The sequence below is a fragment of the Lissotriton helveticus genome, chromosome 3_1 (genome assembly GCF_964261635.1).
Source record: "Lissotriton helveticus chromosome 3_1, aLisHel1.1, whole genome shotgun sequence".
NCBI classification, from domain to species: Eukaryota; Metazoa; Chordata; class Amphibia; order Caudata; family Salamandridae; genus Lissotriton; species Lissotriton helveticus.
Window position 1 is genome coordinate 157,311,516 of NC_136061.1, and position 17,717 is coordinate 157,329,232.

The 17,717-nt window shown below is 38.7% G+C and overlaps 1 protein-coding gene across 3 annotated transcripts in view; it reads right to left on the reverse strand.

Annotated features, from left to right (window-relative positions):
- The window catches only part of LAT2 (linker for activation of T cells family member 2), a 260,780-nt gene that overhangs the window by 107,602 nt on the left and 135,461 nt on the right, over positions 1–17,717 (reverse strand). For all 3 annotated transcript variants that reach the window (XM_078679440.1, XM_078679438.1, XM_078679439.1), the window contains exon 4: positions 16,820–16,863. In XM_078679440.1, the coding sequence (XP_078535566.1) occupies positions 16,820–16,863 (44 nt within the window). The remainder of the gene's footprint in view (positions 1–16,819; positions 16,864–17,717) is intronic.

The following is a 17,717-nucleotide window of genomic DNA, read 5'->3' on the forward strand; positions in this document are numbered from 1 at the left end:
GCAAGAAGTTCTCAAAACAGAGTATGATGTGTTATTTGGTGGCAAACACATCATTGTTTTCGGAGATCTTCTGCAGCTGACACCAGTGAAAGGGCAACCTGTGTTCAAAATGCTCACGCATGAAGATACCAGGAAGTGCCTAGGCAGCATTGGCAACGTCAATATATGGTTAAACTTCAATTATGCTGAACTGCATGAAAATATGCGTCAGGCAAAGGATGAAGTTTACAAGACTATTCTACAAGATGTTAGAATTGGAAAAGTGACCGAGCATGGGAAAGAAGCTTTACATGCACGATTACTGTCAAATTTATATCCAGAACAAGATGTTGTGCCTGAGAATATTTTTCAGAAAATTACTGAGAAGAAATCTGGAATATGTTTGATGCCAACTCTTGCAGAATGTGCCAAATTTAACAACAAAATGTTGCATTTAGAAAAGCAAGAGATTGTGAAACTGGAAGCTATTGATAGAGTAGAGCATATGGGATCAACAATTATTTTGTCTGAGAATCTGAAAACAAAATTGGATTCATTAGAGAAGAGTATATCTAAAACTGCAGGTTTTGAAAAGACTCTGAATGTGTGCTTGAACTGCCTTATAATTTTAAGAAGGAATTTACATGTTGAAAGAGGTCTGGTAAATGGATCAATGGGTAATGTTGTTGATTTTGTGAAATACAGAAATAGAGATGGAATTGAATTTTTAAAAATTAAATTTGATGGCATTGAGGAAGTACAGCTAATTGGCCGTTGTTCTGCTAGATTTTTGCTTGTAAAAGACTTATATGTTCGCCGTAAGCAGTTTCCTGTTTGCTTGGCATATGCGGTGACAATTCATAAATCGCAAGGTTTAAGTGTAGACAGTGCATTGGTGAATATTGGCAGTTCTGTGTTCAAGGAGGGTATGGCATATGTGGCATTGTCACGAGTTAGAACTTTATCGGGATTGTACTTGATTGAGTGTGATGTCACAAACATTTGTGCGGATCTAGATTGTGTTAAGGAATACAATAGGTTAAGAAGAGAGTATGCGCCACATTTGCCTCAGTATCCTTTGTTTGAGAAACGTGTGGTAGGCCGGAAACGAAGAAATGAGAACAATACTGGGGAGGTTGTAGCAAAAAGACAAAAAGTCAATGAACCTAAAATTACAAGCAGAAACAAAAAGGATTCTGTTGAAGATGTTGTTGGTTTTCAGTTTGAAAACAGTTCTGGTGTCAACTGCTATGCTAATGTAGTGGTAATGTTTTGTTTTCTCTAGAAAATGTAAAAGAAGAGATTGTGGTCAATTCTGATCAAAGATTTTGCAGTTTGTTAAATTCTGTGTTAGAGAAATGTAGCACTGATAGAAGAAACATAGAAAGTGTGTCTGAAATTCGAAATCTGTTAGACAGATGTTCAGGCCAAACACAATTCTCTCAAAATATTCAGCAAGATTGTCAGGAGTTTTTAATGTATATGCTTGATGTATTACATGCTGAAGGTGTAGATGTAGATCAGCTGTTTGGGCTTTCTTATCAATGGCAGCATGACTGCGAGAACTGTATGGTATCAAGTACTACTAGTGTAGACTCAGAAAGATTTATATATTTAACTTTGCCAGACAGTAAATCAGTCTCCTTTAATAAGCTAGTAAAAGCAGCTGATCACAACATGGAGTGTAGCCAATGTAAATCTGAAATGATGTCCACATTATTTATACGAACATATGGCCAGTATGTCATTTTAATGTTCCAACGATGTAGGCCTGATGGAACAAAATTGACAACTTTAATTAAAAATTTTGTAGCTTGCAGTTGTCAATATCAGGAAGGACTTTTGTAACTGCAGCAATTATATATCATGACGGCCCTTCAATAACATCAGGACATTACACAGCTTATTTAAAGTCTAGAAATGGCTGGTCATTCTGCAATGATTCTGTTTTAATTTTCAAAAAAAAATTGCCGTATGACCTTAAAAACTCTTACCTGGTGTTTTTAAAACCACAATTTTAGGGAAATAATCTCGGGATGTGCTCTGTGGAATTTCAAGAAGTTCTAATGGCTCCTACACAATTTGGCCTTGAGGATAAGTGTAGTTCAGAGACATAACTTCTAACCATAGGACTGGACGTCATGGAGAAATACGTGCACTTTTAATGAGTTCAGAAAAACTGTTTCTTTTTATAAGCTAATTGAAGCAGCCAATCAAAACATTGAGTAGAGGGAATGTAAGTCTGCAATGCTGTCTACTGTTTTACATTGCTTTGTGATTAAAAGTGATGTAGAGAATTATATAATTGTAGTAGTCATAGAGGTAGTGTAAGTCTGCTTCATAGCAAGCAGTATCAGTGTCATAGGAAATGTAGAACATGACTGAGCAATAAGGGGAAGATATTACTATTCCAGGATTGTGAAAATGATCTTCAACATTTTAATTCTGAAAGTTGCGGAAATGCCAAATGACGGGATTGGCTTACAAGAAATCCAAGAGTTATAAATGGCTCTGACCAGATTTGGCCTTGTGGAAAATTGTGGTAGAGAGCAAGAAGTCATTTATTGCATGTAACGTGTTTTTAAAAACGATGGAGATTTTCTTTCAGAAAGTGGCGGGCTGAAAGTAATAACAGCACAAAAGAGTGTAAGCTGTTCATAGGACATCCTTGGACGTCATGGAAAGTAAGTTAACTTTAAGGAGTTCTGAATTTTGATTTCTGATGTTGTATGGGTTTTTTAAACACAATCATTTTGATTGTGGTTTTTTTTCCCCGCTGTTACATGATGAATACCTTCAAGTCACTGTTTTTAGTGAATTTTGATACATTCTGAGAACAGCAAAAATAAACCATTTAACATGTATAATTAATTCTGTACTGTTTGCATTTATGATGTATATGTAGAACTGTGTAGGAGGCATGGAGAAGGTGAGGCTTCTGTAAGTGTCAAAGTTGTTGCATGCAGTTCTGCACTTCTGCGTATTCTTTCATATGCTAGACTACATCTGCACAATGAGATACCTAAGCAAAGGAAACACAAGTGATGTGATTGTGAAATGAGCAAAATAAATTGCACGTATTTCAATTACATCACCTGTGTTTCCTATCATTACGAATCACATTGTGCAGATCAAGTTTAGGTCTGTCCAGGGAAACATAGGAGGTTTGGACTTTGTTGAAGAGTGCAGTGGACATGACTCACTTCATTGGTAGACCTTCACATGTATTATCTCCTCTGTACTCTTCAACAAGTGTAAATGTCATCTGCAACCCTGAGTAGGCCTCACCTGAAACAAACCTCTGGATAGTAGACATCTTATTGGCATCCTGAAGCAATTATTTAAAATTTTAGTGTCTTGCGACACTTTTCTGAAACAACAGCAATGCAAAAGATGCACCATGTTTTAAGATAGGCCTCACTTCATCTGCATCAAGATACTGTTAGTTTAAAATGTATATCTTTAGGACTGTGTAGGGGGCCTGGAGAAGCAGAAGCTTCTGTAAGTGTCAAAGTTGTTGAAAAACTGTTTGTCCTTCAATCTTTTCCCTTGTCTTTTCTAATTTTTAAATACATGTTTTAATATTTTTCAAATGTTTGTTCTCTCTTTCACAGATTGAAAGTATAAAAACAAAAAGTGAGTAATTTAACGACAATTATAAGGTAAATATTTTGTACTGTTTTCGTTACATTTCTATCACATTTAACTACTATTAGTTCCACTGCTTCATTTCTTTAACCCTCAGTTTCCTGCCTTTGCTACTTCCCTCATTCCTTTCTCTATTACCTACTTACTCTACTCCTTCCACTCTTTTTCTCAGTCCCTCTCTTCTCATAGTTCCTCACTCTTGTTCACTCACTGCGTCTCTATTACTCTTAGTGTCTTTGACTGATCACTCTATCACTACTTGTTCATAATGCTTTCTCTGTGTAGTTGAAGCACACTAAGGGGAATATTATGAACACAGCGAATAAAATTATTGCTCTTTTTATTGGCAGAAAACTGGTGCAAAAGTGGTTTTAGTGGCAGTTTTCTGCCACAAAAGCAGCTTTAGCGACACATTTCTGCCAATAAAAGCTACAAAACTTTTATTGCCTATGTTGATGATATGGCTCTATGTTAATTACATTTCTTTGCTGTTTCAATTAATCTTTTTCTGTTATTTTTTGTTTTCTGTTTTCTATTTTTTCTCTCTGTTATTCCTCATGTTTTAATCTTATTTTGAACATTCACTCACATTCTCCAAGAAACTCTTCTTTGTTAATGTTATACTCTCTTTTTTTTTCTTTCACTTCGTTATCTATTTTGTTTTTCACAATTATACCCTCTTCTGTCTTTTCTTCGGTAAATAGATCTATTAAACAGTATCTCTTCTTTACTCCCTATAGCTGTCTTTCTTTTAACATCACTCTCTGTTTCCTTTCCTTATACTTACACTTTTTTTTTTTTTTCAATTTTTTTGGTTAGCTCCCGGTCCGCGTACCGGGAAGCTAACCCGGAAGCGAACCAAAAGAAATAGAGCTTGCCAGAGTGCTAAACATTCTAGCAATTTTTTTGGAAAGGGAAGGTAGTTCTGAAAAGAACTTTTTTTTTATATTTTTGTTGTTTTATATTTTTTTTTATTTTTTGAATTTTTTTTGTTTTTTTTGTATTTTTTGAACGATTTTATATTTTTTTGGGTTTTTTTGGGGGGGGGAAACAACAAAAAACAGGCGTTGAAAAGGGCTCAACAGGAGCAAAAAAAAATTACTGGGGGCGGTTAGGGCAATCATGGTGTTCATACGCCAGGTTTAGTGCATTGATGCTCATGTTGCCACAAGCTAATAATGCACGACAGTGCATACATAAGTGAATCATGTGCCCAAAATTTTCTTGAATATTTGGCACAGTTTCCCGTGCCTCTTCTGGTGTTAGAGAAATCGGTATTGTTGGTCTGGCCACAGGAGTTGGTCTTGGATTGTCGTGCATATCCCTTATTTCCGCCCGGCTGTAATTTAGGGGATGTTTCCTCGTCATGTGCCTGTGCATTGTGTGATTTCCATAGCTATATTTTTTGTCCGTCCCTCTGGACAATTGTTCCTTGCATATGAGGCAGGTGACATACCTTGCATTGACTTTTTTTTGGCCACGAGGTATTGAATAAAACTGCCAGATGAAACTGGCTTTCTTTCTGGAAACCCGGGGCAACTCTTCTAAAAATTGTGGTTCTTCTCCCTCCTCATCCATTTCTTCCTCTTCCTCCTCAGTGTTGGTCAGGACCTGGGGAGGTGGTCCTTTCTTCCCATGAGGAGGTGGTGGTGGTGGTGGGGGTCCACCAGCTGAAGCTACCAATGAAGCCATTTTCCAACAAGCAAAATAGGTCTTCCTCTCACAATGATGAAAGTCAGAGTGAGGAAAGAAGGAGGGGTTTTCATCATTTGGGAAAAAACAATACTTCTCAACCAATGAAAAGTGTTATTTTTAAGTCACCTGACCTAGCCTTCCATCATTATGAAACCAAAAGTGAAATGAACCAATGAAAAGTTTTATTAACAAGTCACATGACCTCTCACGCTCATGTTACGCGCTGCGGAACGCTCCCCGGTTAGCTTCCGGGTCGCTCCGCTTCGCGCCTCGGTCCGCGCCCCGGGACACTTCCGGGTGCGCTAACGCGATACGTCACAAGACGCATTTCGCGGCAACGCGATACGTCGCGCTTTCGCGCCGCGGATCGCTTCCGGGGAGCTGCGTTTCGCGCCTCGGTCCGCGCCCCGGGGCACTTCCGGGTGCGCTAACGCAGTACGTCATAAGACGCATTACGCGGCAACGCGATACCGTCACTATGTTGTTTTCTTACCGGTTCGCGTACCGGGTCGCGGAATCAAATTGAGCTAACGGGAAGCTTCCCGGTTCGCGGACCGGGAGCGAAACAAAAAAAATATTTAAAAAAAATTATTAATAAACATATAAAATATATTTTTGGATTTAAAGAAGAATACATTTTACAGCTATAGATATTAGCTTTTAAAAAACCAATGAAATTCACTGAAAAAACCATAGGTTATAGACCATATATAGTTAGGAATTAGCATTTACAAAACCTTGAAAATTCACTGAAAAAACCATAGGTTATAGACCATATATAGTTAGGAATTAGCATTTAAAAAACCTTATTTTACTCACACAAAACCATTGAAATTCCATATATAGTTAGTTGTACTAACTATATATCGCGCACCCGCAATCCACTGCTGATCATGTCACATATTACATCATTCATGACATGGTCAGTGACATCACTGATGACATCACTGATGACATCTCAAATGACATCACTGATGACATCACTGATGACATCTCAAATGACATCACTGATGACATCTCAAATGACATCACTGATGACATCACTGATAACATCTCAAATGACATCACTGATGACATCTCAAATGACATCACTGATGACATCACTGATGACATCTCAAATGACATCACTGATGACATCACTGATGACATCTCAAATGACATCACTGATGACATCACTGATAACATCTCAAATGACATCACTGATAACATCTCAAATGACATCACTGATGACATCTCATTTGACATCAATGGTCACATCACTGATGATATCATTCATGTGACAATACAATGCATCTCCTCACACTTTAATATAACCTCTGTTACACCCAGTGTTAAATACAGAATATATTTTTTTTAACAATTGACACACCAATACTAGTTACTACATACGCACTCACTGATTCCTACGTCTACACACACATTCACTCATTCACCCATACAATCATTCATACATACAATCACTCATCTTTACAACACTATCATATGCACTCATACACCCTATACAGACACTCACACTCTGCCACTCATCCTTGGAGTTACTCACACACCTAGTCAGTCCTGTAAAGAATCAATCACACTTCCATTTTCTAATCTATACAGTTAAACATAGAGTACCTTACATTTTCAAACATATTCTAACACATACTTACTCTCTTATAAATCATTGATACAAGAACACATTGATCTGCACAGAGTCACACATCTCCCAGCCAGCCACACACACACTCAGTCTCCCATACAAATACTTGGACAATCAATCAATAACCCATATAGTTACTCATATAGCTACTGATCAACACATGCAGCAGTTTACAGAATACCAGACATAATGATGCACAAATTAAGACAGTTTAGTCACTAACCTATGCATTCAGTGAGACACATTTAATCACTCACTCATACAGTCAGTCACGCACCTACTAAAACCTTCATTCAGACACTTATACATCCACTCATTCAGTTGTGATGTGATGTCATCAGTGATGTCATTTGAGATGTCATCAGTGATGTCATCAGTGATGTCATTTGAGATGTCATCAGTGATGTCATCAGTGATGTCACTGACCATGTCATGAATGATGTAATATGTGACATGATCAGCAGTGGATTGCGGGTGCGCGATATATAGTTAGCACAACTAACTATATATGGAATTTCAATGGTTTTGTGTGAGTAAAATAAGGTTTTTAAAATGCTAATTCCTAACTATATATGGTCTATAACCTATGGTTTTTTCAGTGAATTTTCAAGGTTTTGTAAATGCTAATTCCTAACTATATATGGTCTATAACCTATGGTTTTTTCAGTGAATATATATATATATATATATCCGCAATACCTCGCGGTGCTCCACCTATTTAGGTGTAAAAACGAGGCATGGACCACTTCTTCGTCGCATATACTTTATTTACCCCAACAGCTAGTCAATTTTTTGACGCGTTTCAGCCGTCCCTGCGGCCTTGGTCACATGACAATGCCATTAACTCAGCCCCATTTAAAGTGCAAGTGCATCACATGTGCAAATGAAACTGAAAGAAATACTAACTGTTTAAATACATTGTTGAATCTCTGGTATATTATCTAATTTCTCACCGTATGAATACGTATACTTTAAAAGAGACAATTAATCACCTGCTTCAATTGTGAATATCTTTAACATAAATTGATGACTGAAGTCTATTTACAACTAATAGCATGAATGCTTATTCCACAATCCAAGTCATCATTCACAAAATCAGTAACAATTTGCCATGTTTGTTGATTGTAATACGTGCTCACCACATCATGCATAAACTGTAAATCATAATGAAAACAACTTTTAAAGAATTGTAAAAGGAATTTTTGAAAAAATGAGAATTCATCGGAGTTAACTTTGAAAGTGTATCTCGAGTCATTAAACATTGTTGACGAGTTTTTCTCAGCAGTAAATTGAAAATACTTATTACATTCATCACATAATTGTCTAACTTACATAGGAGGGTCCCCTCCTATGAAACCGCTAAAAGTGTCCTCGTGCAAAGTGCAGATCTAATAAAGTGACTCATGCTTACAAAGTTAATCAAACCACATAAAACTTATCAATCGTCAATTCATAATCATATAAGTTTTGTTCATGGTTTCTAGTGTAATATCGGATATATTAGGAGGGGAGAGAGAAAATTCATAAGATTTGATGTTCTTTTGAAGATCGTGCTCACAAATAATTTATACAGTACTTCATTTGATTGGCAGTATAGTTAGCTTAAAACTAAACTATATACCACCCTGGTTTACGAGATTGTAATTGCGCTAAAACACATTAATACATACACTACATTGGTAAAAAGGGGGGAAGGATATCAGTGACACAATTAAAACCAACCATCTAATAGACATCTAGATAAAACCTACCCTGATATCTAAAATAACAACTAGAATTGATTGTGGGCCACTTATAATAAGATTTCTACACCTGTACTTTTATCTAAAAAACTATAATTGTTTAAAAGAATTAAATATTATAAGTACAAAATTTGTGCAAATCTAGCAAGTTGATATTTCAATTCAGCCTATTATACCATACTCTATGTTGAATGTTTGTGTTATTTATCTTGCAACCCCATATTCCTACTGAGGACCTCACATGTAACTTTATTTGTTGGTCTTTTATAAGTATGTGTGAAGGTCTTCCGTAGTATTTAATCCCCCAGGCCACTTGGAGTCAAATTCCAGAATATAGTTGGTTTCAGTTTTACGCATGTGGGCCTCCCTATCCCCTCCTCGTTTTTTTACCGGGATAGATTCAATTGCGTAGTATTTTAGACATTGGGGCTTACTGTTGTGACATGCCTCAAAATGCCTCGCAACTGGGTAGCTTTGGTCTTTGTTGGTTATCGCACGTATATGCTGCAGGATTCTTTTATGAACCGGCAGCTTAGAGCTGCCCACATATTTCAACCGGCATTCACATTCAAGGATGTACACACAATATTCTGTTTTACAAGTCAGGTGTTGTTTGATCTCCCTGGTTGTCTTTGGGATGACTGTAGTATATTTTTTGGTGTTTGCACCATACTGACATGCCTTACATGTAAAACATTTGTAGAACCCTTTACTGATGGGTCTCCAGGGTTCTTTACCGAGGCATTCCTGACCTTTTTAAAGTGTTAGCGTGTTAACAGTAATACATGGACACAGAAGACATAGTTTTGACTCCTGTTTGCGGTCAGAAACATGAAGGTAATTTGCAATAAATATGTCTCAAGAATAATATTATATATATATATATATATATATTACCACCATACCAAACTTGCCATCAAAGAAGGCGCTGACTCCGTGTATCTCAATTCAAACGCTTTATTTTTCAATCAGTTTCTGCTCAGACGCGTTTCGGCGGCTTGCTCCCGCCTTGCTCACTAACATCTGCCCATTTTACTGTGCGCTATATATACACATACATCATGTCATGGGTTTCAATTAACATAGCTAATTGGCATTACTTGTTGTTATAGTAACGCGGTTACACCCTCGTGGTGACGTGAACAGTTACATGACTCAGCACATTATATTCATGGCAGTCTTTTTTCACTTTTTTTCACGTCATATCACATATTAATTTAAACATTAACTTCATGTCTTGAAATAACAATTAACAAGGGCGTTAAATTATCTGTATCCGCACTGGTGGTCACAAAACATTTCACATCAGTCAATCGTTAATTACGATGATGTCTGTTTACATAACCCCGTTCTACCTGTGTTATATTTCTCATGTGTGGTCTCTCATTAGACATGATTCGCTGTATGACTGTGGGAGAGGAGAAACCACGAATGTGATTGGGTGTTCCCTAAGGCAGGATGATAACCATGGATCCCAACCGCCGGTAATCGGTTTGCTTGTCTGTTAATGGAGCCAGGACACGACTAGTTACTAAGGTAGGATCTGATGTCCCTGTTTGCAGCATAGTGCCGGTAATTTAGATCATTGTTTTTGATCTCCCCATTGGGTAGTGCGTGCGCATTGGTTCGCCAGACGCTGGCTAATGTTGGAGGATACTTGTGTACTACTAGAAAATTCATAGTATACTCCTGTCCGGGCGGTGGGGGAGGTTAGACACCCTTAGGTATCGTGGTATTTCTGATGTCGATGTTTAGGGAAGGGGGAATGGGAGGGTGTGTCACGGTGATACTGTCTGTGTGACCCTTCTGCGTGCATAGACCCAAAGTGACATAATGTTACATATTTACAGTGAAAGCGCGTGAATGGCGGATGTTTTTATAGGGGTGCTCAGGGAAAAGAGGCTGTCAACGGGATGGCTGATTTGTATATGGAAACTAAGGGCTTCGTCTGCATTTAACCCTGAAGGGATCTTAGAATTTAGGAGAATAATGTATCTCGATTCCAAGCGGCGTAATGCAAGTTTGCGATTTCCGCCCCTCACATTCTTGGGGATACTGTCTATGACGAAGTACGTCAGACCATTTGAATCACCACCATGGGTCTCATGGATGTGGCGTGCTACTGGGTAGGTTTGATCCCTGTTAGCAATGGCTCGCAGGTGCTGCAGGATTCTCACATGTACTTGGTGGATAGTGGATCCTACGTATTGTTTACCGCACTCACATGTGAGTACGTAAACGGCAAATTCTGTCTTGCATGTGAAGTGGTCTCTGATGATATAGGGTTGTTTTCTGAATGGTACCACCACACTGGTAGTGTTACTGCCATGACTGCATGCCTTGTATATATATATATATGCCATTGCGAAACACTGTGATTTGGTACATGCGGATGTTAAGGACATGAGAACTAAAATCTCATATTTTGGTATTGACAGGGTCCCAATGTCAGCAAGAGGAGGAGATCGGGAACGTCATCTGCGACGCCTGGAATCTGAGTACATTGTGAGGCTACAGAGCAAGACCCCGGGAGGCCTCAACCATTAGGAGGACCTCCACGTCCACCTGGGCTGATACTTACCCTGTTCTTTATCCACTAGTTACACAACTGTAATTTGAGGGCTCACCATCTCTTCCCTAACCTCAAACATGTGTAACCCATTGGATACCGCCATGTACCCACCACCCCATCTTCCAGACTCACACAATCTTGATAACACCCAAGTGCCATTAAGTATCACGTTACTGTTTTGCTCACGTCAGTGAGTCTGATAAACAATCGTTACCCCATGACAGTCTCCATTTTTTATTTATTTTTTTATTATTTATTGTTTACCCACTTTTTTCACATTATTTTTCATTATCCCTGGTGTTTTGCCACCTCACCTACCCCACCACTTTGCAAATTCACTGCTCCCCCGAACACCCGATGTTCATTTACAAACCCCTTAACAGACCAAGAGTTGGCCTTACCCATTGTCTTGCATCCTCTGGACATACTGTGATCTGTATTGGGATAATTCCCGTTGGTCACTTGCCCTCCCTACACCACTCTGTGTTGCACAGGACACAATGGACTATTAAGCACTACCGCAATTGTGCACTGCCCCTCCACTGCGCCCCTCTTGCTCTGCAGCGAACTAGTGTTTGTATCCTCGACGGTTGCCTGCCACTGGGCTGCAACCATCTCATGCTTTGAATAGGGCACGCTTTGATTTTCACCAACCTTAAAGCTATCATGATGCACTTTCTATATGTTATTGTTTAAATAACCATTATTTTCAAGTGTTGTTACCATGACATGCTTTTTAAATTGCTCACCAGATTTATCAAGAATGAATTGATAAAGTTTTGTGCAAGTCTTTTTTCCTACAGACCACACAGAACAAGCAAACAGAAATGCATATGTTTTCTATGTCCATTGTATATACTGAAAATGCTTTAAAAAGACATGGCCTCCCTTTGGTCTTTGTATGACTTTTTGATAAAGACCGTGCTGTCAAACGCGCCAAGTCAATAAATACATTCCTGCAACTAAGAAATCCTGTGTGCGATTTTCCTCGCGCCTCAGCAGTGCGAGACATTTGTATATATATTTAAAGGCATTGACATTTCCTACAGTATCCTTAAGTCTTTCCCAATATGACTTTGCCCTGCACTTAACACTTTATATATACATGCACATTTTATAAGATACTGGGGCTACAGTTTCGTTACAACGTCCCCTGGCTTTTTGACTTAAAAGTATTTATACAGTTATGCAACAAGTCACTAAAAAGACCATATATATGGATCTTCGTGTCCTCAAAAAATACAAAGTGACCAGAATCGTTCCATTGGAATGACAAGGTCATAGTTTGTTGCACTTTTTTTGCACTAGCACATTTTGCACTTACACTCACTTTTTTAACACATGTGGTTTTAATAACCTATATAAACTTGCTACTTTATGCAGTTTATATAAAATGGGGCGGTTCTTGTGCTTTTATCTATGTAAATATTATTTGTATGCTTTTACTATGTACTAGTATTGTGTTTAATATTTATCCTGCAATTTTGCACAATGTTTATTCAAATACAAGCACTAACAAACTCTAAACAAAGACAGACTACATATACAATCTGAGTAAATATTTGTCTATGTCTATTCTGCTATAGCCTCGTACAAACGCCACAAGCATGTTAAACGTATATAAACCAATGTGTGAACTTACACTGTGTCATGTGAGCAAGGCCTGAGGGAGGGGCCAAAACGCGTCATGGCGTCCACGAGCACTAAATAAAATTATAATTGCACGAAGTTGTGGTCCGTATCCGTCATTTGAACCTGTGCAGGACTGCACTGGAAGAAACGGAAGACTGGAATATATATATATATATTATAAATATATAATTCTCCAACGCCCTTTGGTAGAACGCCGATGCTTCTTTTTTTCTGGGGCGGTGCGTATTTTCTCCAGCAGGGCAGCCGGTCAATATCACAACATGTTACCTCTGAACACAGAGGTTTCTGAAAAACGCACTCTCTTGGGATCTTTGATGTAAGTTGCTTTCTTCCATATAAGCAGCCGTATCCATGCATGGTTACGGCTGCTTATATGGAATAAGAGCGTTTTTCAGAAACCTCTGTGTTCAGAGGTAACGTGTTGTGATACATACTAATATAATAAAGAGAGAGCCCAAACTTTTGAGGCGGGTAATCTCAGGAACCACAGCACCAATCACAACACCCAATACAGCCTTGGAAAGGGCAGTTGCAGTAGAAGGACATAGGCTATGCAGACGCCCACCATATACATTTAAAAAGTAAAAGAACCGTGCCAGCAAACTAGTCCCTTGTGGGCGTGTCTGCGTTGTGCTGTGGGCGTGTGCTGGGGCGTGACAAACGCTGGGGGCGTGTGGTATTTTCCGCCCTTCATGCCATGTCTCATATTGTGTGCTAATCCCACCATGCTCCCTTTAAATACCCCTGCACCCCATAATCATAACCCACCCTTACTCCTTAAAATACCCCAACACCCTTAAACACTAACCCATCTTAACCCTATAAATATACCCTGTACCCCAAAACCCAACCTATCCCTAAACCCTACAAATACCCCTGTACCCCAAAACCCAAACCTGCCCCTGAACCCTATAAAAACCCCTGTACCTCAAAACCCAAACCTACCCCATAACCCTAAAATTACCCCTGTACACCAAAACCCAAACCTAGCCCTGAACCCTAAAATTACCACTGTACCCCAAAACCTAAACCTACCCCTGAACCCTAAAATACCGCTGTACCGCTGTACCCCAAAACCCAAACCTAGCCCTGAACCCTTAAAATACTCCTGTACCCCAAAACCCAAACCTAACCCTGAACCCTAAAAATACCCCTGTACCCCAAAACCCAAACCTAGCCCTAAACCCTAAAAATACCACTGTACCCCAAAACTCAAACCTACCCCTGAACCCTAAAATACCCCTGTACCCCAAAACCCAAACCTAGCCCTGAACCCTTAAAATATCTCTGTACCCCAAAACCCAAACCTACCACAGAACCCTAAAAATACCCCTGTACCCCAAAACCCAAACCTAGCCCTGAAACCTAAAAATAACCCTGTACCCCAAAACCCAAACCTACCCCTGAACCCTAAAATACCCCTGTGCCCCAAACCCCAAACCTAGCCCTGAACCCTAAAAATACCCCTGTACCCCAAAACTCAAACCTTGCCCTGAACCCTTAAAATACCCCTGTACCCCAAAACCCAAACCTACCCCTGAACCCTCAAAATACCCCTATACCCCAAAACCCAAACCTAGCCCTGAACCCTCAAAATACCCCTGTACCCCAAAACCCATACCTATCCCTAAACCCTAAAACTACCCTTGTACCCCATAACCCAAAACTATATCTGAACCCTTAAAATACCCAAACACCCCAAAACATATACCTCAGTACCCCAAAACATATACCCCTATACCCATACTTACCTTATCCAAACATTAAAAAAAACCATGCTTTTACCATTCATGCATTTACAACGAATTTCGTTGTAAATGTATGCGTGGTAAAAGCATATAAAATGTAATGCCATGTGTTATAATGGCATTTCGGAGTCATGGTACTTTCGTAATGAAAGAATGCGGAGTGATGGTATGCGGAAAGAAAGTTGCGGAATTATGGGTGTTTACGCTCTCCCGGTAAGTACATTGGTGGCACGGCGGCCCACATCTCCAGCAACATACTCATATTTTTTCACCACCCATTTGAAAAATGCACAGGTCTCTCTCATTGATGGCCAGCACCGACATACACTTTTAGACACACCTCCCGCCACAAGTTCTAGAATTGCAAACTTTAGAGCTGGGGAGCTACGTTCGAATCTCGGCATCAGCTCAACATCCTGTGATTCCAGGCAAATCGCTTTGTCTCCCCGTGCCCACCACAAATGAATGTGTTCTTCTGTAATGTAAATTGTGCTCATGCCATGTTGTCTAGTTTGCGCTATATAATATTGCAAGGAAAACTAAAGTAGGGAAACTCGAGTTCACACACTACTGAATGCGCACTCTTAAGTGCATCAGCAGTGCACTGTGAGTCGGAGCGTTTTACAATCCTGTCACAGATAAGAAATGCTATCTAAACGAAATCCTACAAAACAATATACTACTGGTCGCAGCAGTTCATACCCGGACAACGTCGGGACGGGCTGCTAGTATATACATATATATATATGCATAACTGTTATATTGGTAAATTTAAAAACAATTATAAAATTATGATATATGTTAATATTAATATGTGTTGTAATAGTTTTGCTTTATATGTGTGTATATAAACATACACACTTAGATATATATGTGTGTGTTTGTTTAAATTAGTAAATATTTATATATTTTTAAATATTATTTAAACATATTTAATTTACATTATATTATTGATATATGTTAGAATGTTTAAGCTTTACTTATTTAAACTACATGTATTGTAAAAAATAAGATTTTTGTATATATTTTCGATATTAGTTTAAAACGATATTTTTGTAGTTAACATTATCTGTATAGAAAAATGATCTTTTTGTGATCGATCAACCTGATATTTATGGTTTCAATATTGTGTGAGTGAACAAGTGAAATAGTACTTTTGTAATCCTGCATTCTTCAACTTTCTATAATTTAACGCCAAATTGTGGAAGGTGAAACAACCTGCTGTGCCCACTCTTCTAAACAAACAAAACAATTCTGGTCACCTTGCATCTAAAATCTCTAAAATGTATACTCAAACAACTTCAGCAAGCCTTCCCCAATCCTAACAAATGGAATGATGTACTACTCACAGGAAACAGACCCCCCCCCCCATCATGCGAACCATGGGCATGCAGAAATAAGATATTAATCAATTTCTACGAGATATATTCCTGCACCTTACAATACCTAATCTAATATAGCTCACCTATTAATCCCACCAACCATCTGCATTAACTCACATACCCCCCACTGATGATAACTCCTAACGCCTACTAATGTAATTCATTTAAAAGATAATGGAGTGAAAGCATGGAATGGTTTCTAGCCTAATCTCAATCACCAAGAACAAGCAATAACCACTGGATTAACCCCTAATCTTAGCTTGTGGAACAGTGTGGTGTCCGGCGTAAAGCGTATCAACACTTCATCAGCGGTAGTAAGCGCCATTTAGATACAGTTACAATATAATGCAATACGAAATAGGAGAAAACAGATCAGGGTCATTTTGTTGCCTGTGTGGATTTCAGTACACCAAATAGAAGTACCATGCATCTATTAGTCTTCATTGTAGCTGAGTGTAGCATATTTTATGTAACCACAGCAGTGAATGTATATTGAAGAGTTATTACTCACGAAAATAGCATTGTTGTCATTGATGAAAATCTTAAATTCTTCTCAGAAGAACAACCTCATGAATGGTTGTAAGAATCAGTGAGAAATAGTTTTGGGATTTAGCAAGAAATTGTCACCAGAACACAGGCAAACCATCCATTGTAATACACACCTTATGCATTTCACGTGTCATGTAAAAAAGAAATAATTAGCTTTGTACCAAAATCAAATATCGCCAATTTTATTTTAAAAACACCGTGTAAGTACTTACTTGTGAATGAGCGCACAATCTGGAATCCTGGGTCAGTTGTATTCCTGGAAATATATAAGCCTTTGTAAACAAAACAAACGTAAAAAACAGAAAACAATATGAATCTTTCTTATATTAAAACAATTTTAAATGGCTATAAATTTACCCTAGAAGGCTTCTGCACTGGACTGGACTGGACTGGACTGTCAAAAGTGTGTCAGAAGTGTGTTCAAGTAATGATACAACCAGCTGCCCCAGTTGTGGCTCAGCTGCAGTGGTTTCCTGTTGTGTGCAGAATTCAATTTAGGGACCACTTCACTGATTGCAAAGACATTCTGTGAGACTTAACCCCTTCGATGCTCATGACGAGCACGAGGTATACCTCTCGTGTGCTCATGACGAGCTGAGCTCGCCATGACCACATCCATTTCCATTATGGCCCAGCACAGCAGAGGATCTTCTGAAGCACCCAAGGTGTAATTCTACTTTCAACTGAGCACACTTGAGGCATTTAAATTAGCTCGTGCTTAGCAGGCTCTTTTAGGATCGATGGTCAGGATATCAAAGCTCAGGAAACCCAGAAAATGTATATTTTATTGTGTGCTTTTCTATAGCAGTATTCCACCAGAAAAGTACTGGTGCTTTACAGGGAGTGTGGAGTTTAATGTACAGAGTAACACAGAATGTAGCATATATTACACTGTAAACCACAGAAGCATCATAGTCAGTTTGGGAGGATACAAAAAAGATGCTTCTAACATTTTTTTGAAAAAGATAGATTGGTTTGAGAAGGTTGATTGACAATCTCTGAGCTCTCTATGTTTGTTGCTGGGCCTGTGAATGATGATTTTGTGCGAGTGAGGTTTTCAGTCTCATTGGCCCAGATTTAAGAAACGTTCGTGCAATGCGACTCAGCAAC